Here is a 15,060-nt window from a genome sequence, read left to right on the forward strand (position 1 = left end):
AGGCACTTAGTCTTTTTTGGGTGGGAAGAGACACATGTAGAGAAAGGTAACCAGCTGTGTGTAATGGGAGATTATTAAGGGCTAGAAGCTGAGTGCTAGTGACCCAGCACCCCCTTGTGGACCCCATCCTCTCCTCCAGCTGTGGGAGGGGTGCCCCAGATGTGCAAATTACCTCTTTGGCACATGCAAATATATGTACCTCAGGCCGCCTTTTTTTTTTTTTTTTTGCATTGGATGCAGCTTGTAGGAAACATACAATGAAAACATTTGGACGGGCGTACTGATCCCCCAGGATTTGTTTGGTCTCTGCTCTGGGTCCCTAGAGATGGGAAGCATACAGTGAAAATATTTGGATGGGCATACTGATCCCTCGGGATTTGTTTGGCCTCTGCTCTGGGTCCCTAGAGGTGGGAAACATACAGTGAAAATATTTGGACGGGCATACTGATCCCTCAGGATTTGTTTGGCCTCTGCTCTGGGTCCCTAGAGGTGCCGGCCAGCCGGAGTTGTTCTCACCTCCCAGCCTCGGCCTGGCCTGTTTACAGACTTTGTGCTGAAGCCTCAGGTTCCCTTCTGCAGCCCTCTGGTAGCTCCTGGGCTCTGTCTTGTCTCTCTAGCAGACCCGGGGGCTTGCTGACTCTGAGCCCCTTTCCTGTCTCTCTGTCAGGGGTTGACCAGCTTTTCCTTTGAAGGGCCAGACAGTAAATATTTGGGGCTCTGCGGGTCATAAGCTTCTAACAACTACTCAGCTCAGCCATAGACAATGCAGAGATGAACACAGGAATGTCCCTGGACTCCCAAAGAGCTTTATTTAAGATGCTAAGATGTGAATTTCATGTGATTCTTCCTTTGATTTTTATTTCAGCCATTTAAAAATGTAAAAACCATGCTCAGCCTCTTGGCCATAGATTGCTGGACCCCTGCTCCGGAGCAGTGGTTCTTCACTATTTGGGCTTTATGGGTCCCAATGAGGATCTGATGGAAGCTTTGGCCCCTTCCCCAGGGAAAATGCACAAACCCACATCATTCTGTCTGCAAGTTCAGGGATTCTCTGGGCTCCTCCTCTGGACCCAGACCGTCACTTCCCTCAGCCCACCTGCCCTGTGTCTCCCAACTGTGTCCCTTTCCCCTTTCTCTCCTAATCTCATCAAGTTCTGTGGCTTTTACTAGGGGTCTCATGGCCCCTGCTCTCCAGCTCATACCAGTTCTGACCCAAAGACTCCAGTCCTCCCCCAGGGGCCCGGCAGGGGAAGGAGGCCTTGCCTGACAGATACTTTTCCCTCCGGTGCCTCCCTGGGACCATAGCTGGTGATGGAGTTCTGTGGTGCTGGTTCTGTAACGGACTTGGTGAAGAACACGAAAGGGAACGCCCTGAAGGAGGACTGTATAGCCTACATCTGCAGGGAGATTCTCCGGGTGAGCGCCAGGTCCTTCCCTGCCTCCTCCTCCCATCTCACTGGAAGCAGGCCTTCCCTGCACTCACAGGGAAGGAGCTGGAACTGTGCCCCCTTGAAGGAGCAGATGGCCTGATGCGGGTACAGGTGGAGAACCCTCAGAGGGACCCAGCACCTCTGTTTCCCAGTGCTGCCCTTTCTCCTTGGGACCCTGCAGCTAGATCCTCCAGAGCCTCCAGTCTGAGGACACTCCCCCCCAAAGCTGAGCCTTTACCTGGGCTCCTGGCTCCCAGGTGGAGAGGAACAACTCCCCCAGCCCAACCCAGCCCAGTGCCTCCCCCGCCCCTCAACTCACATCCTTGTCCTCTAACACCAAGACTACTTCCCCCTCTCCTGCCCCAGGGTCTGGCCCATCTCCACGCCCACAAGGTGATCCACCGAGACATCAAGGGGCAGAACGTGCTGCTGACAGAGAATGCTGAGGTCAAGCTAGGTATGCTGACGCTTTCTAACCTCCAGCACCGAGTTGGGGACCCGTTTGTTCATTCCCTCTAGTGGCTCAAGCCCACCTGTCTACGGGTTGAGGGATTTGCTCCCTGCCTTCTGCTGGCTTCCCTTGTGGCTTAGCTGGTAAAGAATCTGCCTGCAATGCGGGAGGCCTGAGTTCGATCCCTGGGTTGGGAAGATCCCCTGGAGAAGGGAAAGGCTACCCACTCCAGTATTCTGGCCTAGAGAATTCCATGGACTGTAGTCCATGGGGTCACAAAGTGTCGGACTCGACTGAGTGACTTTCACTTTGGCTTTTCTGCTGAAAACCGCTGGAGAAGCTTTTTGTGTGCCCCCTGGTGTGTCCGGGTGCTGTGCTGGCCCCTCTGGGAAGATAGGCTTGTTTGGCCCCTTCTGCCTGGAATGCTGTTCCTTGGTCCTTTCACCCTGGTTTCTCCCCCAGACACAGGAAGACTAGGTCAGGGCCTTTGGGATGGATGTTGATGGGGTGAAGAGGTGGCCGGGTGGGGCTCACACAGGACAGCCCAGAGGACCGCGCAGGTGCAGCGTTCTGTCATGGCCTCTGCCTCTGCCCTCCCAGTGGATTTCGGGGTGAGCGCACAGCTGGACCGCACTGTGGGCAGGCGGAACACGTTCATCGGGACCCCCTACTGGATGGCCCCCGAGGTCATTGCCTGTGATGAGAACCCTGATGCCACCTACGATTACAGGGTACGGGCGGGGAGGCAGCCAAGGGTAGGAAGTAAGATGGGGGTAACGGGCAGGTTGAAAATATTGGGAGCTTGAGCAGGTCGGGGAACGAAATGAAGGCCCAGGGTTGTGGTAGCAGTGAGAGGCTGGGGAAGGGTTTGTGGCCAGGAAAGTATGGATGGAGAGGGTGGGGGAGCTGGAGGACAGTGAGGGTTGGAGTAGAGGGGCCTCAGGAAGGGTATGGACCAGGAAGCAACCCGGAGAGGAGAGGCTGGGAATAGTGGGAAAGGGGAGTGAGTGGTCAGCAGTGTTCACCTGTCCCTCTTCTCATGCCTCCGCAGAGTGACATTTGGTCTCTAGGAATCACAGCCATCGAGATGGCAGAGGGAGCCCCCCGTAAGTGCAGGGTTTGGGAGCACAGGGAGGGCCCAGAAGGAGCTGTAGGGAGGCGGTGGGGTCACGGGAGGCCAGCGAGGCCCGCTGACGGCGCCTCTCCTGTGTCCCAGCTCTGTGTGACATGCATCCCATGCGAGCCCTCTTCCTCATCCCCCGGAACCCCCCGCCCAGGCTGAAGTCCAAGAAATGGTAGGTCTCTGGGGACTGGCGTTTAGCAAGGGCCCCCCACACACAAGGCCTCCGCCTTACCCGCTACCCCCAGGCCTGGGTCTGCACTGCAGAAGAGGGGACGGGGCGGGGGGGTCGGCCCTGGTGTGGGGGACAAGGGGAGATAGGAGCAAAGTCGGTGACTTTTGGATGAAGGAGTCCCCCCTTCTTCCTGGAACCACCTCCTTTCCGACATGAGCCCTCATCGTCTCCAGGTCTAAGAAGTTCATTGACTTCATTGACACGTGTCTCATCAAGGCTTATCTGAGCCGCCCACCCACCGAGCAGCTGCTCAAGTTCCCGTTCATCCGCGACCAGCCCACTGAGCGGCAGGTCCGCATCCAGCTCAAGGACCACATCGACAGATCCCGGAAGAAGCGAGGCGAGAAAGGTCAGTGGGTGTGGAGGAAGGTGGCGGGTCTGGAACACACATCCGCCGCCCCTACTCCTCTTCACCAGCCCTGGCTTCCCCTTAGGCCCCCTTCCAGGCCCAGCTCTCCCTGTCCAAGGAGATCTCCTTTCCCTAACTTCCAACCCCAGAGGGTTTTTTTCACCTTATGTGGGGAGGTCTAGAACTGCTTATGCGCATGTGTGAATGCGCGGACACCTCCCACCCATATCCCGCCCACCCACCCATAGGACAGAGGTGGGGTCCTATCCCCATCTCTGTCAAGGCCCAAACGTGGGACCCGCCGTCACCCGCATTGCTCCAAGGAGGCGTGCCATCCAGACAGACCTTACTGGTAATCCCCATCTAAGGTTTCCTTCCCTAGCCCAGGGTGGGGTCTGGGGCACTGGGTGAAGAAACAGCAGTGATCTCCCCCCTGCAGAGGAGACGGAGTATGAGTACAGCGGCAGCGAAGAGGAGGACGACAGCCACGGAGAGGAAGGAGAGCCAAGGTGGGCCTGGCAGGCGGGGGTGGGGGACCGTCACCGTCCGAGGGACAACAGTGGCCCTTGGCTTGGGAACTCAGCCTGGGGGTGGTGGGCACAGACAGGTGGACCCATGGGACGGAGGCCGTGTGTGCTGAGATGGAATGGAACGAATGCAGGAGCTGGAGGGAACTCAGGGCTGCAGGCTGGGGTATTGAAGGAGTGCGGGCCCAAGGCGGGGCAGAGGGAGGACAGGTCTCTGGTCATCTGGGAGCGACCCGAGGCGACCCCGTCTGGTTTGGTGAAGCACCTGTTCAGGGCCCCCAGGGAGGAGGGTGGCTTCTGACCCCGATACCCCTGTGTGCCATCTTGCCCAGCTCCATCATGAACGTGCCCGGGGAGTCGACCCTCCGCCGGGAATTCCTCCGGCTCCAGCAGGAGAACAAGAGCAACTCGGAGGCTTTAAAGCAGCAGCAGCAGCAGCTACAGCAGCAGCAACAGCGAGACCCGGAGGCACACATTAAACACCTCCTGCACCAGCGCCAGCGGCGCATCGAGGAGCAGAAGGAGGAACGGCGGCGGGTTGAGGAGGTGGGGGGGCGGGGCACGCCGGGGGGCGGGCCCTCCTGGAAAGGCCTGACCTGACCGGGTCCTGGTCCCACCGCTGGTGCGCTTAGGGCAACATAAAGAAGAGGGAGCGAGGGGGAACCTCTCAGTTCCCCGCCTTCAGACTTGCAGGGAAGGGCTCTGTTCTCTCTGAGGGGCCCCTAAGGCACCCGCCAGCCCAGTGTAGGTGGTGGTACCCTCAGTGTCCCTTCAGAGCAGAGAGTTTTTTAAAAAGCCACTCTGTCCCCCCTTCCTCTTGTCTGTATGTAAACCTCAGCTCTGGGGTTTGCCTGCTCCATGTCCCTTCAGACCCGGGGAGGCTGAGGGTCTCTGCTTAAACCCCTCCTTGTCCTGGACACCTGTCCCTCCAGCAGGTGCCCCGTTTGTAGGTGAATAAAATCCCTCGAAAGGCCCTCCTTTTACTTAATGGTTGTTGGGGCTTAGATTTGCTTCCTACAAGCTTGTCCAGCACACTAATTGGAGGTGGATGGGAGAAATTAATTTTAATTACTAGAGAATCTTATTTTTAAGTAGCTACAGTTTTTTAAATCCCAATTTAAAAAATACTTTGTGTGTGTAAAGGTATTTATTTTGCAGGGGGCACTGTGGGGAAGAAGAGATGTTATAGATTGGTTAAAATTTTGCCTTAAATGATGGGATTTTTGTTGAAACAATTACATGATCCAAAGTTCATGGAGGGCTGAGCTTAATTTAAAAGTTATCTAAGCAGTAGGCTTCCCTGATAGCTCAGTTGGTAAAGAATCCACCTGCAATGCAGGAAACCCTGGTTCAATTCCTGGGTCGGGAAGATCCGCTGGAGAAGGGATAGGCCACCTACTCCAGTATTCTTGGGCTTCCCTTGTGACTCAGCTGGTAAAGAATCTGCCCGCAATGCAGGAGACCTGGGTTCGATCCCTGGGTTGGGAAGATCCCCTGGAGAAGGGAAAGTCTACCCAGTCCAGTATTTTGCCCTGGAGAATTCCACGGACTGTATAGTCCATGGGGTCTCAAAGAGTCAAACACGACTGAGTGACTTTCACTTTAAAGCAGCAGGAGATTGGTGGAAGCCTCCACACTGCCTGTGTACTACTCCCCAAAGTGGGCCCCTGTCTTCATTGAACGAAAAATAATTTTCAAGAAAGGCTGCTCAAGAGAGCCTAGTACAAATTATTCTTAATAAATATGGCTTTCAGGTAGCAGAGTAACCAAAATCTGTGTCTACCAAGGTGTTTCCTGGAGAAGGCCTGATGTATCTTTAGGGCTTGTGCTCTTTCTTTCTTTCTTTCCTTCCTTTATTTCTTTATTTTTTGGCAGAAAGATTGTGAAAGTTATTAAGTGAATGTGACCTGGGCTACTGATGTTGCCCCAGGGTCCCTCGCTAAGTCACTTTTCTGTGCATGGGCAACTGGTGCCCTCTTGTGGCTAAAGGCTACCACTGCAGCCCACTCCCTTTGGCAATTAGAGTCCAGGTTCATTTGAGAGGCCAGTAGCCGGGACATGGGGGACACTGTTGTGGACTCTGGGTTTTGTTTGTTTGGTGATGGAATGGATAGGGGAAGGTTTTATCCAATTAGGCCCTCTCCTCTTGGCAGCTCCCATCCCAAGCCCACAGCCATTTAGACAGCAGGTCCACCCGAGCCAAGACCCTGTGGGCTCTCATGTGAGGGTAGGTAGGTTTGTAGAAGCAAGTTGAAGCCACCCGCTCTCATCACCATCCCCAGTGAGATGGAGCCTAGCCCAGGAAGGACAGAAGCGGGCTGAGGTGGGTCCCTGCTTCCACATGCAGTGCTGCTCTGTGTCTGGTGCGGTCCTTCAGGCTGCCTGTCCCCTCACCCGCAGCAACAGCGGCGGGAGCGGGAGCAGCGGAAGCTGCAGGAGAAGGAGCAGCAGCGACGGCTGGAGGACATGCAGGCCCTGCGGCGAGAGGAGGAGCGGCGGCAGGCTGAGCGCGAGCAGGTACAGCGCCTCCAGTGCACACCGGACTCACCCCTTCCCGCCCTGGCCTCCCCTCCTGCTCCTGCTGCCTGCCTGCCCTGCTCCCCAGTTCCCTTCCCTTTCTCTCCCTCCCCTGAAATTCCTCCTATCTTTTCCAGCTTCACTCTTTCTCTCTGTTTTCTCCCACCCTTCAACCCCCCACCCTGGCTCCCTGCCCTCCTCCTGTCTCTGTGCCTTCATTCCCCATCTCTTTGCCCCCCTCCCTGACTCCTGCCTCCTGCACCTTCCCTCATGGGGCCTCCGCCCCGGTGTCCTCCTCATTCCCTGCCTCCGTGGGGCTCATCCCACCCCGGCCTCTCTCTTACTCTCCCCCACCCCTCACCTTGGCCTCCTCCTCATCCTCACCCTGCTGACCCCATCCTCCAACTCCTTTGCCGCCGCTGCCGCCCCCCACCCCCCGCCTCTCCCTCTCTCCCTGCCCTCTGCCCCCCACCCCGCCCCCCAGGAGTATATCCGTCACAGGCTAGAGGAGGAGCAGCGACAGCTCGAGATCCTTCAGCAACAGCTGCTCCAGGAACAGGCCCTGCTGCTGGTAATGGGGTCCCCAGCTTCCCCCGGGAAGACGTGCATTCAGAGCATCTCTGCCACAGTGGGACGGGAGCACTTCAGGGGAAGGGGTCACCCGGGCATCAAGGGAAGAGACATCTCTCTAGGCAGTTGGAGGAGAGCAAGGGCATGCCTGCTCTGGCTTCCAGGGCTCACCCTGCTGAGCCCTCTCTCCCTACCCTTGGGCCCAGGAATACAAGCGGAAGCAGCTGGAGGAGCAACGGCAGTCCGAGCGCCTGCAGAGGCAGCTGCAGCAGGAGCACGCCTACCTCAAGTCCCTGCAGCAGCAGCAGCAGCAGCAGCTTCAGAAGCAGCAGCAGATCCTGCCCGGGGACCGGAAGCCCCTGTATCACTACGGTCGGGGCGTCAACCCTGCTGACAAGCCAGCCTGGGCCCGAGAGGTACTCAGTGTCTCCTGTGCTGCCTGAGACTCCGTCAGTCATCGCGCACAGGAGGCCCCGGGGAGGGGAAAGGGCAGGCGGTGCGGCTGGGTGGTGCTAGAGAGGTCGGGACGTGACTTGGAGAACAGGACAAAAGCCATCCTGCTTGGCGTCCTGTTGCATCACAGGTGGAAGAGAGAACGAGGATGAACAAACAGCAGAACTCTCCCTTGGCCAAGAGCAAGCCAGGCAGCACAGGGCCTGAGCCCCCCGTCCCCCAGGCCTCCCCCGGGCCCCCAGGATCCCTTTCCCAAACTCCTCCTATGCAGAGGCCGGTGGAGCCCCAGGAGGGACCGCACAAGGTGAGTCTCTCCCTGTTCCTGTCTTCACACACAGACATGGCGGGGGGGGGGGGGCTCGTGTGTACACACACATGCACAGGCCCAGAGCCAGGGGCCACAGACCTCAGGACATGCGGGCAGAGACAGGCACGCAACTGTCTCTTTGTCCTACCTGTTCTCGGGCTGCAGGAGCCCTTTTCGATGGATAGTTGGAACTCAGAGGCTTGACCTGCCCCTTCCTCCCCGCCCAGGCCCTAGCTCCCAGGTGGGGGCGTGCCACAGAGCAGGCGGCCCACCCTCCCTGGTCTCTCCCCGCAGAGCCTGGTGGCACACCGGGTCCCACTGAAGCCATATGCAGCGCCTGTACCCCGCTCCCAGTCCCTGCAGGACCAACCCACCCGAAACCTGGCTGCCTTCCCCGCCTCCCATGACCCCGACCCCGCCGTGCCCGCACCCACCGCCACGCCGAGTGCCCGAGGAGCCGTCATCCGGCAGAACTCAGACCCCACTTCTGAAGGGCCTGGCCCCAGCCCGAATCCCCCAGCCTGGGTCCGGCCTGATAATGAGGCCCCTCCAAAGGTAAGGGCTGCCTCACAGAGCTGGAAGAGGGCAGAGGAATGGGGGGTTGGAGCGGGAGTGGTCAGTGGATAAGGTGAACACGAGCTTGGGGGTCTGAAGGGAATAGAAGGGTGAGGAGGCCAGCCTGGCCCATCCCACAGGGGTCACCCTGATGTCTGGTGGGCGGGCTGGCATGCAAGTGTGTCCCGGTGATTCCATGGTGCGTGTGGGAGCAGAAGAGGCCCCAGGGGATTCAGGGAGCACCAGGGGCAGACTTGCTGGTCAGATCCCAGCTCTGCTGTCTCCCCGCCTCGTGAACCTTGGACAAAGGTCATCAGCTTTCCCGACCTAAGTCTGCTTCCCCATCAAGGCAAGGGGCGCCCCTTCCAGGGTCTCGAAGAGGGGCCTGGTGTCCGCCATGCTGTCACGGAGCCCTGACCCCTTCCTTCCCTCCTCAGGTGCCTCAGAGGACCTCATCAATCGCCACTGCCCTTAACACCAGTGGGGCTGGAGGGTCCCGGCCAGCACAGGCAGTCCGTGCTAGGTAACGCCTGGCTGGGGGCGGGCGGCAGCCTAGGGCTCCGGGCGGGCGGCAGAGGGCATTGTGCCAGGTTGCCCGCTTAGGGGTGGGCAAGCCCCGCCCCAGTCACCTCAGCCCCCGCCCCGCCCCCGCCCCCGGCACCCTGTGCTCCCTCCACAGACCTCGCAGCAACTCCGCCTGGCAAATCTATCTGCAAAGGCGGGCAGAGCGGGGCAGCCCCAAGCCTCCAGGGCCCCCTGCTCCACCCCCCGGCCCGCCCAACGCCTGTAGGTAATGGAGTTGTCCCCCCTGCTCCCTGCTACCCTCACTTCTGCCACCTGTCCCCCCGCTGGTGATGGCTCCCTCTTCGGTGCAGCTCAGCCTCCCGGGGCATGGACACCCTGTCACCCTGACCCTGCCTCCGCCCCTCCCACAGTAACCCCGACCTCAGGAGGAGCGACCCCGGCTGGGAGCGCTCGGACAGCGTCCTGCCGGCCTCTCATGGGCACCTCCCACAAGCCGGCTCGCTGGAGCGGAACCGGGTGGGAGGTATGTGGGCCCAGCCCCGGGGGCAGTCTTCTCAGGGTGGACCCCACCTTTGGCAGCTCTGGACTGGGTAGGGGCAGCATGGGCACCAGGCTGGGCTTGAGGCCAGCCCCTGGGCCAGGGTCAGTGACCTTCTTTCCCCCACTCTGCCACATCTAGCTTCCTCCAAACTGGACAACTCCCCTGTGCTCTCCCCTGGAAACAAAGCCAAGCCCGATGACCACCGCTCGCGGCCAGGCCGGCCCGCAGTAAGTTGTCAGGTGGCCCCCTCCGTCTTCTCGTGGTCTGGGACCTGGGGGCCACTGTGAGCCTCTGGAGCCTCAGAGAGCTGGGCACCAGGGGCAGGGCCATCATTAGTCTGAGGCTGGAGGGTCTGTGGGCCAACAGGGTGGCCCTTCCCAGTTACTAACCTTTCTTAACCTCTCTCCTGCCTCCTCCTGGCTGCCCTTCTTCCCCCGCGGCCCTTCCCAGAGCTATAAGCGAGCCATTGGCGAGGTTAGTGAGCAGGGCCGCGGGCAGCCCCTCCTGTTGCCTGCCTTTCTCTGGCCTCGGGAGCACCCCCGCCTCCCCGCCTCACCCAGCTCCTCACCTGCAGGATTTCGTGTTGCTGAAAGAGCGGACCCTGGACGAGGCCCCCCGGCCTCCCAAGAAGGCCATGGACTACTCGTCGTCCAGCGAGGAGGTGGAGAGCAGCGAGGACGACGAGGAGGAGAGCAACGGCGAGCCGTCAGAGGGGAGCAGAGACACCCCTGGGGCCCGGTATGGGGGCGTCCTGGGGCAGGGGCATGTCCCTGCCAGAAGCGCCTGAGAAACAGGTGCTGGGGGAGGGGTTATTGGGTCAAGTTTGAGGGAAAGCAGTTCCCCTTTCCCCCCCGAGTGGGGCCTCAACTGTCATTGCTGGCCAGTTCTTCCTACCCTTCCCTAGAGAACGGGATACAGGCCTGGGGGCTAGTGTCCCCTACTGTCCTGCGAGATGAGCGCCTCTTCAGCACAGCCAGTGCTCCCCCAGTGCAGGGCAGGGGGCGGGGGCTGCTGGGTGCCAGCAGACACTGCAGGTGCCTGTGCCCCGGCTCTCATCTCCTTGTGGCACTCAGATGGCACTTGGGTGGCAGGCAGGGCCCGGAGGGCCTCCTGACCTTCCTCTCTCCATAGCAGCGATGGAGACACAGACAGCGTCAGCACCATGGTGGTCCACGACGTGGAGGAGATAGCTGGGCCCCAGACCCCCTACGGGGGTGGCACCATGGTGGTCCAGCGAGTGAGTGCCCCTCCTCCTCCGTTCTGCCCCAGCCTCCCCTGCACCTTCTCAGCCCCAGCACTGGTCCTCTTCCCTTTGTTCCTTTAGACCCCCGAGGAGGAGCGCGGCTTGCTGCACGCCGACAGCAACGGCTACACAAACCTGCCAGATGTGGTCCAGCCCAGCCACTCGCCCACCGAGAGCAGCAAAGGTCAAAGCCCCCCTTTGAACGACGGAGGCAGTGACGTAAGTGGGTGGAGGTGGCTCCACGGGGTGAGAAGAGGTCACTGGCCATGGGCAGGAGACCTGGGGGCGCTGGGGCACTGTGGTCAGCAAGGGGGAGCCCTGGGGAGCTGGTTGGCCAGGGTGCAACAGGAGGGGTGGGCCCGGGCAGGGGTCTGGCATGTTTGCCTCACTGCCACCCCCACCCCACAGTACCAATCTCGTGGGCTGGTAAAAGCCCCTGGCAAGAGCTCATTCACGATGTTTGTGGACCTGGGGATCTACCAGCCCGGAGGCAGTGGGGACACCATTCCCATTACAGGTGAGACGGGAGGCCTGGGTAGGGGTCAGGTGGCCTCTGATGACAGGCTTTACTGAGTGGTCACAGCCTCCCCTGTGCCCCACACCTGCCCTGGCACGAAGGCAATAAGGGCTTCTGGGGCCCCCCTTGACCCAAGGGAGGGCAGAATGCTCAGAGGTGACCCAGGGTCTTGCGTTAGGGAGCGAGGGCTTTGCCAGGCCTTCTGGCCCTGTTTAAACTCCTTCAGGCACCTGGTCTGTTCTCTAGTCTTTTTCTTTGGTTTGGAGTATCCTGGGGTGTGGGATACAGTGAGACAGAGTAACAGGACTCAGCCCACTCCCCTCTCCTCTCCTCCTCCCGCAGCCCTGGTGAGTGGAGAGGGCAGTCGGCTCGATCAGTTACAGTATGATGTGAGGAAAGGCTCTGTGGTCAATGTGAACCCCACCAACACCCGGACCCACAGCGAAACCCCCGAGATTCGGAAGTACAAGAAGCGGTTCAATTCCGAGATCCTCTGTGCGGCCCTTTGGGGTAAGCCAGGGTGGGGAAGGAAAAGAAGGACCTGGTGTGTCCCTGTGTTCCCAGTCAGGCGAGGGCCTGGCTCTGCCTCTTATCTGCCCAAGGGCTCCTCTTGCAGGGGTCAACCTGCTGGTGGGCACAGAGAATGGGCTGATGCTGCTGGACCGCAGCGGGCAGGGCAAGGTGTACGGACTCATTGGGCGGCGGCGCTTCCAGCAGATGGACGTGCTGGAGGGACTCAACTTGCTCATCACCATCTCAGGTTGGGGGCGGTGCGGTGGCCAGGCGGAGGGCTCAGTGCCTGGGTGGAGGGCTGCCCCAGTACAGGAACTGGAATTTGGGGGCCCCACTTCCTCACCCCTCGGGGTCCACACAGGATGGTGGGGAGGTGGAAGCTGGGCCTCCAGCAAGGGCTCTGTGTCCCTCAGGGAAAAGGAACAAACTGCGGGTGTATTACCTGTCCTGGCTCCGGAACAAGATTCTGCACAATGACCCGGAAGTAGAGAAGAAGCAAGGCTGGACCACTGTGGGGGACATGGAGGGCTGCGGGCACTACCGTGTGGGTGAGGAGGTCACAACACAGCAGCCAGGGCACGTTTGTTTATGAGAAGAGAGAAAGAGATGGGGTCCTGGGCTGAGAAAGCCTTGAAGGCCAGAGATGGTGGGGGGTCCTGCAGTTAGGGGTGTAGACAGACCTAGGGAAAGGGCTGCAGTCCAAGCAGGGAGGCCCCTGCATCCCCCCTTTTCCTGCCCCCAGTGAAATACGAGCGCATCAAGTTCCTGGTCATCGCCCTGAAGAACTCTGTGGAGGTGTATGCCTGGGCCCCCAAACCTTACCACAAATTCATGGCTTTCAAGGTAACCCAAGCCTTAACCTCCACCACTGGTCCAAGGTCTGGCTCCTCGGCCCACATCCCCCTGAGCCCTTTCTCCCCCACAGTCCTTTGCTGACCTCCCGCACCGCCCTCTGCTGGTGGACCTGACGGTGGAGGAGGGCCAGCGGCTCAAGGTCATCTATGGCTCCAGCGCCGGCTTCCACGCTGTGGATGTGGACTCAGGCAACAGCTACGACATCTACATCCCTGTGCACGTAAGCCTGGCAGGGCTGCGGGTGGAGTGGGGCCCCCAGCCTGGGCCCAGCTTCGGGGCCTCCCACCCACTTTCTCCTCCCCAGATCCAGAGCCAGATCACGCCCCACGCCATCATCTTCCTCCCCAACACGGACGGCATGGAGATGCTGCTGTGCTATGAGGACGAAGGCGTCTATGTCAACACGTACGGCCGGATCATCAAGGACGTGGTGCTGCAGTGGGGAGAGATGCCCACCTCTGTGGGTGAGTGAGGGGCCCACCACCCTGGCCTGTGTCCCTGAGCCAGCCGGGCTGCAGCCCACTTACCGCCCCTCTCCGCTTCCCCCTCAGCCTACATCTGCTCCAACCAGATCATGGGCTGGGGAGAGAAAGCCATTGAGATCCGCTCTGTGGAGACGGGCCACCTGGATGGGGTCTTCATGCACAAACGAGCCCAGAGGCTCAAGTTCTTGTGCGAGCGGAACGACAAGGTGGGAGTGATAAGCCGCCAGGCTCCTGCACAGCGTGGGCCCCATCCCCACCCCTACCTGGGCCCCTGGGCAGAGCTGGGGGAAGGGGTGGTTATAGGTCTTCCTGAGAGGCAGCCTGCCCTTCCCCCACCTTCAGTCTCGAAGAAGTCTGGGCTCCTTCATGCCACCTATTCCTGCCTTTTGGAGGGGAATGGGGGCACTCTGTGGTACTAAATCCTGCAGTTTCTCCCTCCTCCCAGTTAACTGAGGCACCCCCACCTTGGCTGCCCCATTCACCCTGGTGACTTCTTCTCCTCCCCACCCAGGTGTTTTTCGCCTCGGTCCGCTCCGGGGGCAGCAGCCAAGTTTACTTCATGACCTTGAACCGTAACTGCATCATGAACTGGTGACGGGGCCCTGGGCTGGGCTGGCCTCTGTGGACCAGCTCACCCCCCACAGCCAGACTCCCCGGGCCGCCCTTCTCTTCCCTCCCTGGGCTTTTGCTTTTACTGGTTTGATTCACTGGAGCCTGCTGGGAACGTGACCTCTGACCCCTGATGCTTTTGTGATCACGTGACCATCCTCTTCCCCAACATGTTCTCTCCCCAAAACTGTGCCTGTCCCAACTTCCAGGGAGAGGCACAACTTCCCCTTACAGGAACTGAGTGGGCCGAGCCCCACCCCCCTTTCTCCACTTACTAGGAGAATGCTTGGGGCTTGGACCCCATACCCCACTGCTGCTGACTTGGCAGGGCCCTGGGCCCCATCATTTGCACGTCAGGGGAGCCGGCTCCCCCCTTGAATGTACCAGACCCTGGGGGGGGTCACTGGGCCCTAGGTTTTAGGGGGGTCACCAGCCACTCCAGGGGCAGGGACCATTTCCTCATTTTCTGAAAGCACTTTAATGATTCCCCTCCCCCCAAACCCCAGGGAATGGAGGGGGGACCCCGCCAGCCAAAACATTTACCCCTTTCCAACCCCCATCTCTTCTAGCCTCTGCCCTACCCCGGTGGAGGGGGGAGCAGGGAGCTCTCACCCTCTCCCCCCCTTGCTTGCATCTGTATATAGTGTGAGCAGCAAGTAGCCCGCCCCCTCCCTGCCCCTATCCCTCCTCAATGTAGTGGCCTTGGAGATCTCGTTTGTTAATAAAGACAATTCAACCAGCTCCCACCACGTCAGGCCCTAGGTTACTCTGTTTTCTCTCTCATCATCCTGGGTTCTAGCCAGGGCTCACCAGCATGGCTGGGAGGAAGGGTGGGAATCTGCAATGCCTGAGTCTTAGTGGAGAGGGGGTGGATGGGCAGTGCTGGGCTAAGAGAACCTACAAGAAACAACTAAGGGAAGGCCCAGGCATCCTCAGCCTTAAACCTGTGGACCTTGAGCTGAGACCATTTGGCCTTACCCACTCCAGCCTGGCCAGGCCAGAGGTGCCTGGCTTAAGCCTCTCAATGTGCAAGTCTTGCAAACGGGTCTCTCCTGTTTAGCCTCTGAGAGGCTCACAGGGCTAGAGGATCACATGGGACTAGGGCCCAAGAAAAACTGGGAGGTCAGGAAGACTGAAGTGAGAGTGGTTCTTGCTTTCTTGAGGGTTGACATGCGGGAGCCTGCCTGCACCATCTGCAGCTCTTTCTGATGCCAGCCAGGTGGCCGGACCCACACATGTGCGCACACATGGCTCCTTG

The 15,060-nt window shown here is 59.8% G+C and overlaps 1 protein-coding gene across 50 annotated transcripts in view; it reads left to right on the forward strand.

Annotated features, from left to right (window-relative positions):
- MINK1 (misshapen like kinase 1) overlaps positions 1-14,551 on the forward strand; it is a 47,644-nt gene extending 33,093 nt beyond the window's left edge. For 2 of the 50 annotated variants that reach the window (XM_081578925.1, XM_081578940.1), the window contains 29 exons: positions 1,306-1,416; positions 1,797-1,887; positions 2,482-2,612; positions 2,933-2,987; positions 3,098-3,176; positions 3,410-3,585; positions 4,025-4,094; positions 4,445-4,658; positions 6,513-6,629; positions 7,406-7,615; positions 7,783-7,956; positions 8,254-8,514; positions 8,952-9,037; positions 9,194-9,304; positions 9,450-9,562; positions 9,719-9,807; positions 10,031-10,054; positions 10,155-10,318; positions 10,712-10,817; positions 10,905-11,042; positions 11,232-11,340; positions 11,683-11,850; positions 11,957-12,100; positions 12,267-12,401; positions 12,596-12,696; positions 12,779-12,928; positions 13,013-13,172; positions 13,260-13,399; positions 13,705-14,551. In XM_081578925.1, the coding sequence (XP_081435051.1) occupies positions 1,306-1,416; positions 1,797-1,887; positions 2,482-2,612; positions 2,933-2,987; positions 3,098-3,176; positions 3,410-3,585; positions 4,025-4,094; positions 4,445-4,658; positions 6,513-6,629; positions 7,406-7,615; positions 7,783-7,956; positions 8,254-8,514; positions 8,952-9,037; positions 9,194-9,304; positions 9,450-9,562; positions 9,719-9,807; positions 10,031-10,054; positions 10,155-10,318; positions 10,712-10,817; positions 10,905-11,042; positions 11,232-11,340; positions 11,683-11,850; positions 11,957-12,100; positions 12,267-12,401; positions 12,596-12,696; positions 12,779-12,928; positions 13,013-13,172; positions 13,260-13,399; positions 13,705-13,788 (3,711 nt within the window). In that variant the 3' untranslated portion in view covers positions 13,789-14,551. Of the gene's footprint in view, positions 1-1,305; positions 1,417-1,796; positions 1,888-2,481; positions 2,613-2,932; positions 2,988-3,097; positions 3,177-3,409; positions 3,586-4,024; positions 4,095-4,444; positions 4,659-6,512; positions 6,630-7,113; positions 7,201-7,405; positions 7,616-7,782; positions 7,957-8,253; positions 8,515-8,951; positions 9,038-9,193; positions 9,305-9,449; positions 9,563-9,718; positions 9,820-10,030; positions 10,055-10,154; positions 10,319-10,711; positions 10,818-10,904; positions 11,043-11,231; positions 11,341-11,682; positions 11,851-11,942; positions 12,101-12,266; positions 12,402-12,595; positions 12,697-12,778; positions 12,929-13,012; positions 13,173-13,259; positions 13,400-13,704 lie in introns of all 50 variants that reach the window. The other 48 variants (XM_081578929.1, XM_081578946.1, XM_081578931.1 and 45 more) reach the window with 40 other exon arrangements.
- The last annotated feature ends 509 nt before the right edge of the window (positions 14,552-15,060 follow it).

Source organism: Giraffa tippelskirchi, chromosome 3 (genome assembly GCF_054371585.1).
Source record: "Giraffa tippelskirchi isolate mGirTip1 chromosome 3, T2T-mGirTip1v1.2.pri, whole genome shotgun sequence".
NCBI classification, from domain to species: Eukaryota; Metazoa; Chordata; class Mammalia; order Artiodactyla; family Giraffidae; genus Giraffa; species Giraffa tippelskirchi.